The sequence below is a fragment of the Eurytemora carolleeae genome, unplaced genomic scaffold (assembly GCF_000591075.1).
Source record: "Eurytemora carolleeae unplaced genomic scaffold, Eaff_2.0 scaffold1085, whole genome shotgun sequence".
NCBI classification, from domain to species: Eukaryota; Metazoa; Arthropoda; class Copepoda; order Calanoida; family Temoridae; genus Eurytemora; species Eurytemora carolleeae.
The window spans coordinates 40885-59198 of NW_019397012.1; the positions used below are offsets into that span (position 1 = coordinate 40885).

Sequence of the window (18314 nt, forward strand, 5' to 3'; positions counted from 1 at the left end):
CGAAAATAGACTTAAAGATTTTAAAACTTTAATATTCAAAATACGTTCATATAGTCCAATAAAAAAATATAAAATTGCAACAACAAAAAAAGCATAATTGGTTAAGTTAGATTAAGGCTAATTGAATTCAAATATACCATGAGGGCGTACTTTTTGTGTTCAGTTAAAAATATTCAAAATGGACATGTCTTAAAAAGCCGGACTAGTATACAACCTACGAATATATGCTCAATGCATATTCATATGACTTTAAGTGGTAACATAGGGGATCGTAGAAACAATTTGCATTGTGAACATACAGGGTATCCCAGGAAACATGACAGTTGGTAAATAGTTTTGAATGTCTTCTTCCATATAAGTTTATTTTGTTAAAAATTCTTTTACTCAAATATGCCTTACTTTAAGATCAAATTTATTATTTTATGAATGCTATAAAATATTTTTACTTATTCTCTTTGGTATCAAACAACATAACACATTATGGAAGAAGACATTTAAAACTATTTACCAACTGTCATGTTTCGTAGGACACCCTATAGATAAACATAGATTGCGCATAAGACATTTTTCATCTTACCAGATATAAATGATGTTTGAAATATATTCTTAAATAGATTACCTAGGTTGGTTGTGAACATTTATTTATCTATGAATATGACCCTTTAATTATGGAGAAGCATGTCTAATTCACAATTATATCATTGTAACCTTTGTCTAGTGAATGAGATATCTTTATTTTTCAAGTTGTGAATTTCCCAATAAAAGTATAGCTTGCAAAAATATGCTCCATAAAGACAATGAAGGAAATTGACAGAATTCGATACGTTTTAAGAAAGAAACACGATCTTCTTCTTCTTCAGTGTTACTCAGATTGGAAGGGTTCTGTTGTGAACGCGCCAGTCTTCAAATGCAGGGTCACATTATATTACCTCTTTTAAAGGCACTAATATTATATGTTAATTCCAACTGCTGTTGCTCAGAAAATTTGGAGAAGTAATTATGCATAATGGTAATTGGTTGTAATTTGAAAAGGGAAGATTGAGAAAGGTTGAAGGGAGGGGGTAATAAACCCAATATTACAAGGAAATGCTTCCTAACATAAAGTAGATTTTAATCAGGGCAATTTATGTAATAGGTTTGGTATACACTAAAGGGAATGTGAACTAATTTTGAAATAGGGGTATACATCAAATTACACAATGTAACACGGAATATTTTTCTTCTTCTATTTTTCTTTTAATAAAAAACATATACATTTAATTACCGCCATTTATATTATTATGCAATTAAATTTTATCTTCTGATTTTAACCCTTCTTAAAATTCCATGAACTGCCTCTTTAACCAAAATCCCACCGCAATATAATTTTATGAATATGCACTGGTGTAAACTGTTTTTAAGATAGTAACAATCTTTTTGTGAAATAATAAAGTGGAATAAATTCTCAAATTTAAGAAAAGGGGATTGAGATAAAATACAATGAACCATAGAAATCAAATGTTCTGAGGAAATTAGTAGAAGTGAGGAAAGAAGATGAAGTCAGGAAAGTAGATGAAGTGAGGAAAATAGATGAAGTGAGGAAAGGAGAAGAAGTGAGGAAAGTAGATGAAGTGAGGAAAGTTGATGAAGTGAGGAAAGTAGATGAAGTGTGAAAAGTAGATGAAGTGAGGAAAGGAGAAGAAGTGAGGAAAGTAGATGAAGTGTGGAAAGGAGAAGAAGTGAGGAAATTAGTAGAAGTGAGGAAAGGAGAAGAAGTGAGGAAAGTAGAAGAAGTGAGGAAAGTAGAAGAAGTGAGGAAAGTGGAAGAAGTGAGGAAAGGAGAAAAATGAGAAAAGTAGAAGATATGAAGAAAGTAGAAAAAGTGAGGAAAGGAGGTGAAGTGTGGAAAATAAAACAAGTGAGGAAAGAAGAAGAGAGAAAAGTTGAAGAAGTGTGGAAAGTAGAAGAAGTGAGGAAAGGATAAGCAGTGAGGAAAGGATGTGTGTAAAAAGTAAAATAAGTGAGGGAAAATAGAAGAAGGATATAAAAAGAAGCGAGGAAAGAATGTAAGAAAGAAAGGGGAATATGGATAAGATGGAGGAAAGAAAGGACAGAATGAAGGAAAGAAAAGGTAATGGGAATGAGGAAAGAATAGAAGGACAGATATGTGAATTCAGGACGGAAGAAATGAGGAACGGAAAAGGGGAAAGAAAGGAGAAATAAAAGATAAAATATAAAATATAAATATATTCCCTTCTTTCTTACATATATATATGTATATACTCGTTTACTTCGCTAATCTTGAGTTCTCTGTGGTATAGAAAAGGTGTACATTAGCATTATGCAAGGCTCTCAACTTATAATGAATTGGCTGAGCTCCTTGGTCCCTGGTTCATTACCCAATTATTAGAGTTTGATGGAGCAGTGGTTAGCGTGTTTGATTCATAATCCAAGGATTCAAGGTTCAAGCCCCACCAACTGCAAAATTCAAATCTGATGAATTGAGCCTTACTGATGAGTCCTAATGGGACGAAACATGTATATATATGAAATGAAAAAAGAAGAAAGAAGGAAAGATGAATAAAAATGAGGAAAAGAAGTGTGAGTAAATATTAAAAGAACTAAGGACTGGGAAAGAAGACGGGAAGATGAATAAAAATGAGGAAAAGAAGTGTGAGTAAATATTAAAGGAACTAAGGACTGGGAAAGAAGACGGGAAGTTGAATAAAAATGAGGATAAGAAGTGTGGGTAAATATTAAAGGAACTAAGGACTGGGAAAGAAGACGGGAAGATAAATAAAAATGAGGAAAAGAAGTGTGAGTAAATTTAACAAAGGAACTAAAGATTGGGAAAGAAGACGCGAAGTTGAATAAAAATGAAGAATAGAAGTGTGGGTAAATATTAAAGGAACTAAGGACTGGGAAAGAAGAAGGGAAGATGGATAAAAATGAAGAAAAAGAAGTGTGAATAAATAACAAAGGAACAAAGGACTGGGAAAGAAAAAGGGTAGATAAATATAAATGAGGAAAAGAAGTGTGAGTAAATAACAAAGGAAGGGAAGTTGAATAAAAATGAGGAAAAGAAGTGTGAGTAAATAACAAAAGAACTAAGTACTGGGAAAGGGTTAGGGTTATGTGCAGTGTGCATTACCCTTTATGCGCATTGGGTGACAGTGAAGTGTGCGGCACACTGTATGAGTATTTTTATCGTTCTTACGTCGTAAATGTGATTTATACGCTTGTGTATATATTTATATACATTTATATATACATACATATATATATATATATATATTTATATTTATATACATTCATATATATATATATATATAATATATATATTCGGGTTACACTGAGTTTATATTAGGGTTTGCAGCGAAAAGATCTTTTTGCATTTCGTTAACTTTCAGAAAAAGCGAAAATTTTCGCATTTTTGGCGAAATTTCGCTTCAATTTATTTCGTGATAAAATGCGAAGTTTTCGCTAAAGAATAAATAAAAATTAATGCGAAAATTTTGCGAATAAATGATTTGCTAAAGTTTCGCGAAAAAATACTTAATTTTAAAAATTTCAAAATTTTTGTGAAAGTTAATTGAAAAGACAAAATGATGAGATTACAAAAATATTTTTGCGAAATTTTCGCATCATTTTTATTCATTTTTTCGCGAAACAGATTGAAGCAAAATTTCGCATCGTTTTTGAATTTTTTCGCGAAACGTTTCGTTCGCTGCAAACCCTAGTTTATATAAAACAAACGTTAAGGTTTAATGCATTGACTTCAAGGAGTCTGAAATAGAAGGGAGAAACAACTGACGCGGCCCGCCCTGCCACATGATTTTACATGCTTTGCAGACGATACTCCATTTGTATAAGAAATATTTGTCTGATGTACAATTACCGCGTACACAATAACCAATCATAAATATTTCTTATACAAAATGGAGTAGTGTCTGCAAAGCATGTATAATCATATGGTAGGGCGGGCCGCGTCAGCTGTATCTCCCTTTTATTTCATACTCCTTGATTGACTTCCATGTAACAATACACCATGGGGTGTCCCAGGGTGTGAAGGGTGGGAAAATAAAAAAATATTTTTCACATTTCATCATTTTCTTTTCTTCTGCTTTGGTTTTAATTCTCGTTTACGGAAGCCACTAAAGAATACAAAAAAAAAAACACAGTGGTCTTTTTGTAGGACCATCTTTTAGCCTTTTTTTCAAGGATGCAAACACCCTGTAGCTATTTAGGGATACAAAACTAGAAACACCCTGTAACTGCACCTGACTTTATATCATGACAATTAAGATAAATTGTAAGAATCATTCTGAGAGATAAAAATAATAGGTGGGATAATTACCTTCAAGGGTTTAATTAAAAGGAAGTAAGTCAAAACATTGTATATATATATATTTATTATATATATATATATAATGTTTAAATATATATATATATATTGATATTCTGCTTTGAAGGTCAAGATAATCAAATTAAACCTGCTTTAAAGTCCTGTCTTGTGCATTTAATATATATATCCCGACATGGGGTGATTTGGGCCGACCATAGAGGATAAAATTCTTCAGCGAAAAGTCTTTAAAAATAATCGTTTTTAATCTATGTATCTATATTTCTATATATCTCAAAACAATAAGAATTTAAAACGACAGTTTTTTGAATTTGTTTTTGTTTTCACAAATTTGTTTTGAAATATTTGTTTTGTCAAACTTGCATGCTTGCTCCGTTACTATTTGTACTCTTTGGAACGAATTCAAAAGAACGTTAAATTTCGTTATTCCATGTCCTTTATATTGTTAAGTACGTTGTATTTCGTTATTTTAAGTCCTTTATCTTGTTAGGTACGTTGCATTTCGTTATTTTATGTTCTTTATTTTGTTAAGTACGTTATATTTCGTTATTTCATGTCCTTTATCTTGTCAAGTACGTTATATTTCGTTATTTCATGTCCTTTATCTTATTTCCTTGATCTTAAAATGAATATTAGATTAAAACAAGTTTATGAAAATGGACATTAAAATGAAAAAACTAAACTTATTAATTTCATGAATTCAAATAAATTGTTTCAATTTCTTTCTTTTCTTATTTTTTTCAACCCAAATTTACGCTTACTATTACTTTTTCTGAACTAAATTTACGCTTATTATCACTTTGTCTGACCTAAATTAACGCTTATTTTCATTTTGTCTGACCTAAATCAACGCTTATTATCACTTTGTCTGACCTAAATAAACGCTTATTATCACTTTGTCTGACCTAAATTAACGCTTATTTTCACTTTGTCTGACCTAAATCAACGCTTTTTATCACTTAGTCTGACCTAAATTAACGCTTATTTTCACTTTGTCTGACCTAAATAAACGATTATTATCACTTTGCCTGACCTAAATTAACGCTTATTATCACTTTCCCTGACCTAAATTAACGCTTATTTTCACTTTGTCTGACCTAAATTAACGCTTATTATTTTTTAACAGTCCTGATGTTATTTTGAAACTGTATAATATTTACTGTTGTAGTTTTTATGGATCTAGTATTTGGGACTTGAGTTCCCAATGTGTTTCAAAATTGTATACAGCATGGAATACTGCTTGATTGAAAGTATTTCACAATGTTTACATGTAAAAACTATGTTAGCTAGCAGATGTGTGTCTTTCTATGAGACTATTGAAGCAAGTTCTAAGCTTTGCATTAGATTTCTTTCTAATTTATGTAAAAATGACCTCAACACAGTTCTTGGCAGAAATTTATTTTGTATTGCAAATGATTGTTCTGTAAATCCTTCCGATCTTAGTAAAATGTTAGTTAAGAAACAAATGAAATATTTTGATGTCCCATTGTAACATGAATGGAAAGTTCCGGTTTTACAAGAACTTTTAAGTACAAGAATGAATAATTTATATGTTGACGGATTCGATGATTACGTAATAACTGAAATGATAAATATGTTATGTAGTGAGTAAAAATCAATGTTTTCTATTTGTGCATAATTTTGCATATTTTTTCTCTTTTCTTTTGGAAACCTGTATTTTCAAAAAAATTTATTTAAACAAATTTTAACTACACCATTTATATATGTATTTATATCTTTGTGTGTGAATAAATCTTTATAATTAAAAAAATATCACTTTGTCTGAACTAAATTACCGCTTTTTATCACTTTGTCTGACCTAAATCAACGCTTATTATCACTTTGTCTGGCCTAAAATAACGCTTATTATCACTTTTCCTGACCCAAATTAACGCTTATTATCACTTTGTCTGACCTAAATCAATGCTTATTATCACTTTGTCTGACCTAAATTAACGCTTATTATTACTTTGTCTGATCTAAATTAACGCTTATTATCACTTAATCTGACCTAAATTAACGCTTATTATCACGTTGTCTGACCTAAATTAACTTTTGAATTCTCTTTGTCTGACCTAAATCAATGCTTATTATCACTTTGTCTGACCTAAATTAACGCTTTATCACTTTGTCTGACCTAAATTAACGCTTATTATTACTTTGTCTGAACTAAATTAACGCTTATTATCACTTTGTCTGAACTAAATAAACGCTTATTATCATTTTGTCTGACCTAAATTAACGCTTATTATCACTTTGTCTGAACTAAATTAACGCTTTTTATCACTTTGTCTGACCTAAATCAACGCTTATTATCACTTTGCCTGACCTAAATAAACGCTTATTATCACTTTCCCTGACCTAAATTAACGCTTATTATCACTTTGTCTGACCTAAATAAACGCTTATTATCACTTTGCCTGACCTAAATAAACGCTTATTATCACTTTGTCTGACCTAAATAAACGCTTATTATCACTTTGTCTGACCTAAATAAACGCTTATTATCACTTTGCCTGGCCTAAATTAACGCTTATTATCACTTTGCCTGACCTAAATTAACGCTTATTATCACTTTGTCTGACCTAAATTAACGCTTATTATCACTTTGTCTGACCTAAACTAACGCTTATTATCAATCTATAATCCAAGAATATGTGTAATTGCTTGCACATATCTGTTTTCTAAGTCAGAGGCTCTTAATTTGGCAATCAAAAACTCAGTTTAACCCTATCAAAGTTTGACACATGTTTCTATATCAAATTTTCAAGGACTTTTCAAGAATTTAATTTTTAGATCTGTAGCTTTATCACAAAAGAGTGGGCTATTTTAGATTTTTTTTTACACGGACCGGACTTTTTACCCCCCTGTACCCTACCCTAAGCTAAGCAATACAAAAACCATTTGTAAAAAAAGTCAAAATGTTTCACGGTGAACGTGTCACAAAAAAGGGTAAGCGCTGGTGTAAAGTTTTAGTTCTACAAACTGACGAACTATAAATAAAAAAAATAGGAAGAAAGTATAAAAAAATGTAGTTAATTTGCAGTTTTAAAACGATGCAGAGAATTTTTATAAATTGTTTATAGGTTTTCAAACTTTCTGAATGGTGTCTAGCGGTATCATTTGAACTACAAAGTTTAAAAAGGTTCAACTGTACAGACAGCTTTCTCAAATTTTTTTCGTGGATTTTTCCAAAACATTCTTTTCATTTGAAGAAAAAAATTTTTCACTAGATTTTTTAAATTTTAGAAAATTAAACATATCCATACTTATTCACTTTATTGTTGTGAAACACCAGTTTAAACATGTTTATTGACTGATGAGAATAAAGAGATCTGAAACAACTTGTATTAATAAATGTGAAAAACTAAGGCTGGTCTGATTATTGTTTACTAGTTAATATATATACATATATAGATTAAGATTAAAGACACAGTTAGTATTTATATATTTTTAAATACTTATTCTCTATATATATTATATATGACCTTCAGAATGCAATTCAGGAGGAAGAGAAAAATTGACCCACTCAAAAAACACTTTTGCACATTCATGCCGTTTGAAAACTAATGGTTGTTCGTATTCAGAATATATATTTGCAGACCAACCCTTTTTTGCAAAACTGTGCAGAAATACCCTTCCCCATTCCTTCTACATTATGGGTAGGGTGACTGACTGGTGAGCAAGGTTGTAAAATAAGGTTGGTTACTCTCGATGGGCTCAAAGGAACGGAAAATGTCGTCCTCAGATAGATAGATAAAAACCTCAGATGACGTCACTCAGGCATCTATAATCAGTGACGTCATATGGGGTTGTTATCCATCTATCTTAGAAGACACTATTTTCCCTACATAGGAGAGCACTGAGAGAAACAACCCTTATTATACAACCTTGTTGGTGACTGGAGAGGGGTGTGAACCCTATTGTTAAAATTCAGATGAAGAACTAATATTAAAGTACAACACACATGATGCCATGGTTCACATTTAAGATATCTTTGCAACTTAATGTCGTATCCCTTTGATTCGAAAAGAGTTCAGTATTTGCCACAAACTCAAATTTTTGCATCCCTATATTGCAACCTGCATAAAATTATGAAAAAATGATTTTTTTAGCCTCTGTCACCCGAGGCTACCCATGAGTGTCCACAAAAAAATTCAGCCCATTCAGTTTAGCTGTTTGGCCAGCTATAGGGACAATACACATGAATGTCTTGTTTTGATATATATAGATAATCGAATTCATAGCAAGGGTGATCAATATTGGAATTTAGCCAACCGTCCACCAGAGGTCGCTTAAGAAAAATATTGCAATTAAAAAAAAATTTCAAAATCGTCCAGAAGGTTGCGATTTGACGATTTAATATCAGAGAATTCACCGTCAGGCCACAAAAAAAAATTATATTTTTTATTTTCATGTTATATATCATTTTCTTGGAAATTCAATGCTAAATTCAAATCAGAAAAGCGTTTTTAAAAAGATTGAAAATTGAGTGAGTTGGAGCTAAAAAACTCATCAAAAACATTAACAAGTTAAAAAACCTGAATTTAGTGTCGTCATTTGGCCATAACTTCTTTAGATTTTAATATTTTTAAAAATGATTTTCGAATTTGAATTCAGCATGAAATTTCGAAGAAAATGATATGCTATAGAGGACGTGAGTCAGACTCTAATAAAAACGCATAAAGTACTTCCAGTATCTATATTTCTTATAACTTATTACTAGAGGGTTCAGAACATGAGTCTATATCAATATCACACGTGTTAGACTGTACGTCAGTATAATGCCCCGTATTCGTTCATCTCATTACGTTGAATCTTGTGGAACTTGTTTAAGGCGGCCAGGCATCGTCTTCCACAATGTATCATATTTATTTTTTTTTAAAATATTTTTTAGGCCTTACGGCGATTTCTCCAATAATAAATCGTCAATTCGTAACCCTATGGGCGATTTTTAACTATTTTTATTACAATTATAAAAACGCAGCTACCTCAAGTGGGCGGCTGGCTGATTTCTAAAAAAAGTCACAAATCAATCACCCCTAATTCATAGTTAAAATGTCTTAGGTGTACGTTGCAAAGATGGACTATAGAAATTCAGAATTTGTGGCAAAGACTCAATTCCTTTGGTAAATCAAAAAGTCAAAGTTTGAAATGTCAATAGTGTGAATACTAGTTACAAAATAAGGTTGCAAACATTAGGAAATATGACCTTTAGATTTGAGGCGAGCTATTGCATATACAATTTTGAGACTGTTTGAAGGATTTCGCAACAAATAAATACGCAAAACTAAAACTTTTTTTAAAATTTTGATCGATTGCTGATTTCTTATGAAATGGTTTCACATGGTTGGATTCTGTTACGGTTTTTAAATGTTTTTTATAAATTGAAATGCAACATATAATGCACTTCTAATTGCAAAATTTTACTTCCAACAAAATGGATTGTATAAAACATGCATAGTGTGCAAACTATACGGTACGCAGTGTAGGCAAGGTGTAATATAATTAAAACATAAGTCTTTACTATTTTCTATGCAAAGTGAATGTAAGGGGGTGGGGTGGTGTTTAGGAACTGATTTAATGAAAATAATGTTAGTAAACAATTTAGACAATGCAAACCTGACCAAGAATTACCAATCATGCTTTAGAATCTTTTATTAAATAAGTAAATATCATGGAGTTCTATTTTACTAAACAAATTATTTTCAAATCGGGTTAATAACAAATTCTATAAAACATGAAGCAGGGTGATTTTTGTAATATTTCTAGACATTTTTATTTTTCATTGACGCCATTGAAGACTAATTATAGCTGTTAATACATTTTAGAAATTTTATTTTGACAAAAGTGATCCATTCATATAATTTCCGTTAGAAAAGTTAACAAATTGTCTAGATAGAAATGAACAAATTTCCGTAAACATGAAAATATACACAATTTACGGAAAATTACGTTAAAAAACGCGTTTACTGAAATGAAAGTTTAAAACGTTTAAATAAACGGTGAACTAATATGGCTTCACATTGCGTTTACAAATGATTAAATAAAACAAAACAATGTGGCCAGACCTATCCAGTATGCATGAATTAACAGATAAACCTTCCTTAAACTGCGTTCAGGCAACTTTGCATTTATATATTCTAAATGCAATTTTCAGAATCCAAACTTGAAATGGTTTTAACTCACGCGGCTGGGGTTAAAGCTACGGATTAATCTCAACCATGAATAGTTTAATCTCGTTTATTAATCTCCTTAACCCTATTCCGGCTGGGGGGGGGGGTCTTAGGCTATTAATCTCCTTAACCCTATTCCGGCTGGATCGGCTGGAGATAACTCAAGACATATTGGTCTCAGATTGTTCAAATATTTTGACTTTTCTAACTATCACATGTCCCTCACTTTAGGCTTAAAGCGTTTACACCAACTGCCTGAATGCCTTATTTTAACTTTATTCGACTAAATCTATATTAGATCCACTTCCGGTCATTGGATTTCAACTTTTTACAGTACTTTGGAAAGCCTTAAACAAAAGGAAGCAGATTGCAATATTTTTGCGATGATATTTTTGCATAGATTTTTGCACAGATGCCTTTAAAGAGAATTTGAACATTTTCAGTTTTCGTTGAAACAAACTTAGTTTTAGAAATTCTGCAAATATTTTTGGTAAACCAGACGTCAGCTTGAATAGGGTTAAACATCGACTTTAAGGGACTGTCCTTGTTATTTCAAGTGACATTACTTTTAAAAAGGGTCAATCCCGACTTACAAGTTACAACCATTTAACTTTATCGGATAAAAATCACTGTGAAGTGTTTAATTCAGGAAAATTTCTCTGCTATTTCTGAAACCTTAAGTATTTTTTTTTAGAGAGAAAATCGTTTAAAATGACAGTCTTTTAATTTTGGAAATATTATTTTTTTTTTGTTTTCATAAATACAAATTTGTCTATTTGGTTCCTTTCAAAACTTAAAGATTGATTTTATATTAAGCTGGCTAATTTTTTACATAAGAATTTTTCGGGTGGTGGGGCTTTTTTTAAATAAAAAACTCTAGCTCGAAGTTTAGGCTTTCTTTGCCAAATCTGATCTTTGTTTTGACCCAAATGCATGATTAAACAATTTGATGAAAGCATTTGATTTTGGATGATGATGATTGGATTTTAAAAATTTGCATATTTGTCAGATTTAAAAGTGTTAATTGTATTATCAAAACATCATCATAAACATGCTTAACAGGGGGGGGGGACAAAGTTCCCCCCACCCACTCACTTTACAAATTCGGGGGGTTGTTACATCTCTTATAACTTTCTAAGTTATGTTTGACAAGCACAACTTTGGAAGATTATTTTCCAAACTGTAAACCAAAAATACAGGGGTCAATATAATTCCCAAAAAAGCTGATTTTCTTGATCCCAAAATTATTTTTTGCCCCCAATTTTGAAAAAATGCCCCCAATTTTTTAAAAAATGCCCCCAGTTAAATTTTTTATCCCAAATGGGATTGAAAAAGGAATTATATTGACCCCTGCAAAAATATGGTTAGATATTTGAAAATATTTAGGTCGTTACCATATTTTCATCCTTTGAGAGGAATTCAATATTTATTTATGATATTGAACAAATATAAAATTGTAAAAATTAGTCCTTATACTTGATACAGGATAACCCGTTGTGCAGATGTACTTTATGTATTATGAGGGGGGGGGGCAACTTGAGAAGCAATGAAATGTCTAAGATGGAAAAAGAACACGGTTTATCCTGCTGAATACAAGTTTAAAGGACGCGGTGTGTCCTGCTGAATACAAGTTTAAAGGACGCGGTGTGTCCTGCTGAATACAAGTTTAAAGGACAATGTGTGTCCTGCTGAATACAAGTTTAAAGGGACTGGTAAAGTAGTGTCAAGTTACCCTTAATTCTATTCACATTCACTCTGTTCTTGCTAGGCTATATTTGTTGCATAAAACGTGCTAGTTAGACTCCATGTAGTCCAGCCTGGACGGTACGACTATATGCAACTTTTAGCATTTTGTGCAGCATCGAGTACCCTTGAAACCTTAGTCTCAGAAAAAATCCTTGTTTTCACTTTCTGAAAACTTGATGAATCAGGAATTTAAAACTTTAAAGAGAGAGTTACTTGAAATAACTTCGAAAGTACTTTTAATAAAGTATCGAAGGTTTCTTTCGATTTCCCCTGTTTCTGTTTCTATGGTTTCAACTTTTATTTAATTTCATAATTGATGACACGCTTGGAAACATTTAGCCTTTAATTTGTACAAATTGAATTTATTTACAAAAATGTAAAAATTTTCAAGTAGAAAATAATGATGCGTTATAAAACAAAAAAAGCGTTATAAATTCTTATAGTTCTATGTATATGCGAAAAGGATAATTCGTTTCGCTAAAACTTAGCATTTTTGCTTAGCGTTCGCTCCAGAAAAATGCGAAAATTTTCGCGAGAAAAAAAATGCGAAAAAATATGAAAATTTCGCAAAAACTTTGCGGAAAAAAATAAACGCAAAAAATTCGGGGGGAAAATGCGATAGTTTTCCGAACAAAAAGTACGGAACACAAATTATTAACTATGGTTTAATAAAACTACTAATGGTAGGCTGAAATTTTTTTGCGTAATTAATTGTTGCAACTACAACACTGTTTTTGGCGGATTTTTTTTTTACTAAATTTCGCATCGTTTTCGCTTTATCAATTTTCGCGAAAAAATTAATTTTTGCGAAAAACGAAAATGTTAGCAATTTTTCACATTTTTTTGCGAAAGGTTTCGTTCGCTGGAAACTTTAATACAGAATGTCACTTCAGGAGAAGACTTTGTGGAGTTCAGTCTTTTTTTAAAAATTCTTGGCACCATATCATGATAATGTTTTATGTCTTCATTTATTACATCCTTAAAGGCTTTATTTAATAGTCCAAACATATCATGATAATGTTTTATGTTTTCATTTATTACATCCTTAAAGGCTTTATTTAAAAGTCCAAACATATCATGATAATGTTTTATGTTTTCATTTATTACATCCTTAACCCTATCTCCGCTGGGGTACTTGAAAACCAGGATACGCTGGGGGGGGGTCAATTTGACCCCCCCCTCTAAATCCCATGTTTTATGTCCAAATNCCCCCCCCTGTCTAGAGGTGCATAACTCTATTAATTACAGGGGAGGGGTTAGGCGCACACTGGTACTAACCCCCCAACAATATTAAAAAAAATGTCCGCCCCTCCCTGGAAAGGTTCCTGTACCCGCCCCTGATTTATTTTAATAATTCAACTGTTAAAACTGAAAAAAACCTGGCAAGTGAGTGGGAGAAGTGACTAATTATAAATGTATCGTTAGTATTAGACATTTGATAATTTAATATGGTTGACTAGCGTATATTATATAATTATTGCATTTTACACAATTATCTGGCATATATCCAAATGTAAAACAAACCACTAAACTCTTTTAGATAGATAGATAGATAGATAGATAGATAGATAGATAGATAGATAGATAGATAGATAGATAGATAGATAGATAGATAGATAGATAAATAGATAGATAGATAGATAGATAGATAGATAGATAGATAGATAAATAGATAGATAGATAGATAGATAGATAGATAGATAGATAGATAGATAGATAGATAGATAGATAGATAGATAGATAGATAGATAGATAGTTATGATCAAATCGCATAATTTCAAATAATTATTTTTAAACAAACTCTTTAATGACGGGATTTGATAAGCCAACTTCGCCGTTTTTAATTTATTTAGAATTGAGTTTTATAGACAGACGCTGTCAACTATTTTAAAAGATTTGAAATGTTAGGTTAGACACAGTAATGAAGTTTAAACGTTTTACAAGAAACAGTGGCAGAAAAAATGTTGTCCAAGAAACAGCAATGAAGAAATAATTATAATTGTGTCTCAGAGTTAGGAACAGTGGAGATTAAACGTTGTTTAGCAACAGTAATGAAATTGAAACGTTTTCTAAGAAACAGCTGGGGGGGGGGGAATGTTTTCCAAGAAACAATAATAAAGATCTAATTTATTTTGGAGTATAATTTTGTCTTAATGAATTTGAAACGTTGCTTAAAAAACAGTGATGGAAATAAAACGTTTTCCGGAAAAAGTGGATTTGAAACGTTTTCCAAAGATTTCTTTTTTTCTGAGTCTCAATATAAAACAGAAAGTATAAGATATGTTTAAATATGAATGACTCAGCTAAAATGCTTGAAATAAGAATCGATTAAAAAGTTCAATTGTTAATTATGAATTTTTGAAAATTTTGCGGTGCATTGAAAACCAGGGGAATAAAATTTAAATAAAAAATATTACAAAACGGTGAGCAATTCTGGAGGTTTAAAATTGGAATAAAAACGAAAAATCTCCAACCACGTCTTTTTTCGATGTTTATCATTTTAAAATCGATAAAATCGATAAAAAAAGTTTTTCTTAGTTTTGCGAGAGTTGAATGTTTTCTTTCAAGGGCGGGCAAAGGGGAGGAGCAAAGGGGCAGTGCCAGATACTAGACTTTTAAAGGGGCAGTGCCAGATACTAGACTTTTAAAGCGGGGGGTGGGGGAGAAAGGGGTATATAACATTGTTTTTGTTAATATAAACTTATGTCTAGATACACGCCGGTTATAGATAAATAATTATCTCAAGTATTGACTCAACATTAGTTCTATCAAACTATAGGATGAAGATCTAGCTTTGCCTGAACACACAACTAAACTTTAGAATAATAAATATATTCGATCAACATAGAATTAGGACTTTTTCGTTGTTCTATCATTTTCGTCAATTCAAATTTGAAAAAAGCAGTCAAGGGGTTTACTGCAAATAATGGAGAAGAAAGACGACATTGAGGCAATATTTAAGTGTAATTGAGGTTGTTACAAAGTGGATAGTTTTACTAGACACTCATGTCTCATGTCTAATTAGACTTTTTAAAGTCAAAACTTGATTCTAATCGTAGTCTTTCTGATTATCACTGTACTCTATTTATAATAAAATAGATATGTTACAACTTGTAAAATAATCATTCATAACACGGAAAAAATATTTTACTTTAAAATCGTTTGACAGTAAACTTAAAGATTTTGTGAATTGTTAAAGTGCCCGAATATATAATTTTAATTTGCAGATTTGAACAACATAAACATTTTAATTAAAGGACCTTAACATTCGAAATATAATTTTAAAATTATTATATATTTGTAATCTGATTGTGTAAACCCTCGCTTTTTCAAAACATAACTATTTTAATTAGCAGAAATCATAGTTATAGGGATTAAAATACTCTTCTAGAATTAACAAAAATGTCTTGAATTACTAATATTTAACTGGATAGATTTGCTTTTAAAATCTAAATTACAGGAGCTACAAGGTCACAAAGTCGTAATTTCACATAAATTTGACTTTCAATTCTGTGTAATTAGCCATTTAACCAACTCTTTTTAAACCTGTCTTGCTTTTTTTCTCGATAACATTTGAAAAGCTGCAATAAAACCCAAGGATGACAATTCTCTTTAGTTTAAGAAATAGTAAAAAGGAATAGAGTTTTTGCCAAAAACTCAAAATTTTGAATCCCTATTTCTTTGCAACCTGATTGTGTAAAATTTTGATATTTAAAACTAAGATTAATTGATATTACATAATTCATAGTTTGAAATATCTAAGGTCTACGACATTGAATTGCAAAGATATAGGAATTAGAAAATCAGAGTTTTTGACAAGAACTCAGTTCCTTTGTTTGGTTTTCTAGGTTAGGAGTGGAACCGTGCACAACCAACTTTCTTACGCGCATAGTTCATTTCAAGTTCAAGATCAACTGTTACAGTTATTTCACAGAGAGCTTCAGGGTTTATTGCTTCGGGGAGAGAGGGGATGGGGTGAAAATTCAAAGTTTACGGACTTTTTAACATTTGGACGATAAAACATGATGGTAACGGTATATTTTAGTTTTAAATTTATACTAAGTCTTGGTAAAACGGCAATGGAGCGCATTGAAATGTACTCTGGAAGTGGCGGTGTAAGTAAGCACATACGCCGCGCTCTCACTATATAAAGAAGAATCCCGGGTTTGTCAAATTAGTTCTCTCACAGGAATCAAACAGTAAACATGTTCAAGGTACAGCTCCTTTATCCAAACCAAATATTAACTTAACAGTGGAATATCAGCTGATTTTACAGCTGCCTTTGTTTTCCCCTGTTTACATTTAACTTTAATTTACATTTATCTACATAAAACCATTAATATTGTTTTATTCATTTAATATCAGTAACCATTTTCAAAATTTTAAAGAGCCATCTTATTGTGTGAACTTCCTTCATGTTTTACATTATTAAGAATATTTTATCCAATACAAAAATGTGTTCCTGATTTATATTTTTGGGCAAACAATTGGACCAACTTGGCTGATTTTTTTTAGGGAACCCATGGGTACCCCGGGGGTAGAGACGAGGGCATAAAAAATTGGATTTTTTTTATTTATATTTGTTAGAATTTTTTTAAAAATTCAACAGGCAACGCTGAAGTCAGTTAGTAATTTAACTATTGTTTAGGTTATTCTTGCCTCTGCCCTGGTTGCTGCTGTTGCTGCTATCCCTGCCAACCCTGGCTATGGAGCACCTGCCCCTTATCAGGAGGAGAAGCTGGCCCCTCAGCCCTTTGCCTACCAATATGGAGTAAATGATGACTACAGCAAGGCTAACTTCCAGAAGGAAGAGAACCAGGATGCCTACGGTAATGTTGCTGGATCTTACACCATTGCCCTTCCCGACGGAAGGATCCAGACCACCAGATACACTGCCACCCATGAAGATGGATTCATCGCTGATGTTTCTTACGAGGGAGTTCCCCAGTACCCCGCAGAGAAGGCTTATGCCCCTAAGGCTGCCCCTGCCTACGCTCCCGCCCCTGCCTATGCCCCTGCCCCTGCCTACCATGCTTAAGAGGATGAAGAAATAGTGAAAATATTTATCTATTTATTTCATCTAATAAAACATAAAATCCTTATCTTTTCTTTTTTTGAGACTTGCCTGTAAAGAGAGTAGGGATTGGCGTTATCATCAGAAATTCTTTTTTTATTTTTGTTTCTTAAACCTTACAACCACCCTTATTGGTACAGACACACAACATGACCACAGTCAAGGAAGTTGCAGAATAATGTTGTCAATTATAATTTAACTTGAAAACGAGTAGTTTATTGTAAACTTTAGTCAAATTATATTGTTTGCATGAATATTTGGCTTATAGTGTTGACTTAAATATATATAATACACTACATTTATGTTAAACTTATTTTTAAGTAAATAATTAACAATAAACAAATGTACTCTCCTAGACTGTACAAATACCTAGATTCGTAAGTACTGTATATACCTACAGGCTACAGTACACGCCTTCGGTACAGTAAATTTTACACACACTCTTTTGGTACAGACACACACATATGACGTATCTGCCACCTGAATTCAAAATGCAGAAACAACACAATTTGCCCTGGTTAGTCAGAGAGATATCATATAAGCTATTACTAAAATTGAATTTAGTCAATGGTAAATACAACTCCATTTAAAGATAAACTTTGTAAAGGCTTAATTTCAAGGTACCCTCTATTATATAGGTGCATGTCCGATTCACAAAAGTTCTCTTTAAGCCTTTGCGGCTCGGTTAACGGCACTGTTTATAAACTGTTTTATATTTACATGGATTATTGATATATAATGTCAGATGTGTTGAATTCACATTGTGCGCTAGCTTACACTCTGCTTTTACTACAACACAATTTTAGAGATATACGCAAGAACTTCTCCACCATCAATGAACATATTTAACCCTATGAATTTGAAATTTAGTTTTTGATAGGTATGTTATGCATTTTTTAGATTAAATGGAAAAAATACAGTTTTTTACAAAAATCGATTTTTTTAAAAGCTAACATATAGGATAGATTTGCTTTTA

At 31.6% G+C, this 18314-nt stretch overlaps 1 protein-coding gene across 2 annotated transcripts in view; it reads left to right on the top strand.

Annotated features, from left to right (window-relative positions):
• Positions 1–16379: 16379 nt before the first annotated feature.
• Positions 16380–18314, top strand: part of LOC111711105 (cuticle protein 7-like) — a 6170-nt gene continuing 4235 nt past the window's right edge. Inside the window, exons 1-2 of one of the 2 annotated variants that reach the window (XR_002767184.1) lie at positions 16380–16478; positions 16913–17354. Coding sequence is in view for 1 of the 2 variants with exons in the window: in XM_023485354.1 (XP_023341122.1) it covers positions 16470–16478; positions 16913–17302 (399 nt within the window). In the remaining variant the exon portion in view is untranslated. Of the gene's footprint in view, positions 16479–16912; positions 17367–18314 lie in introns of those variants that run through there. The other variant, XM_023485354.1, reaches the window with a different exon arrangement.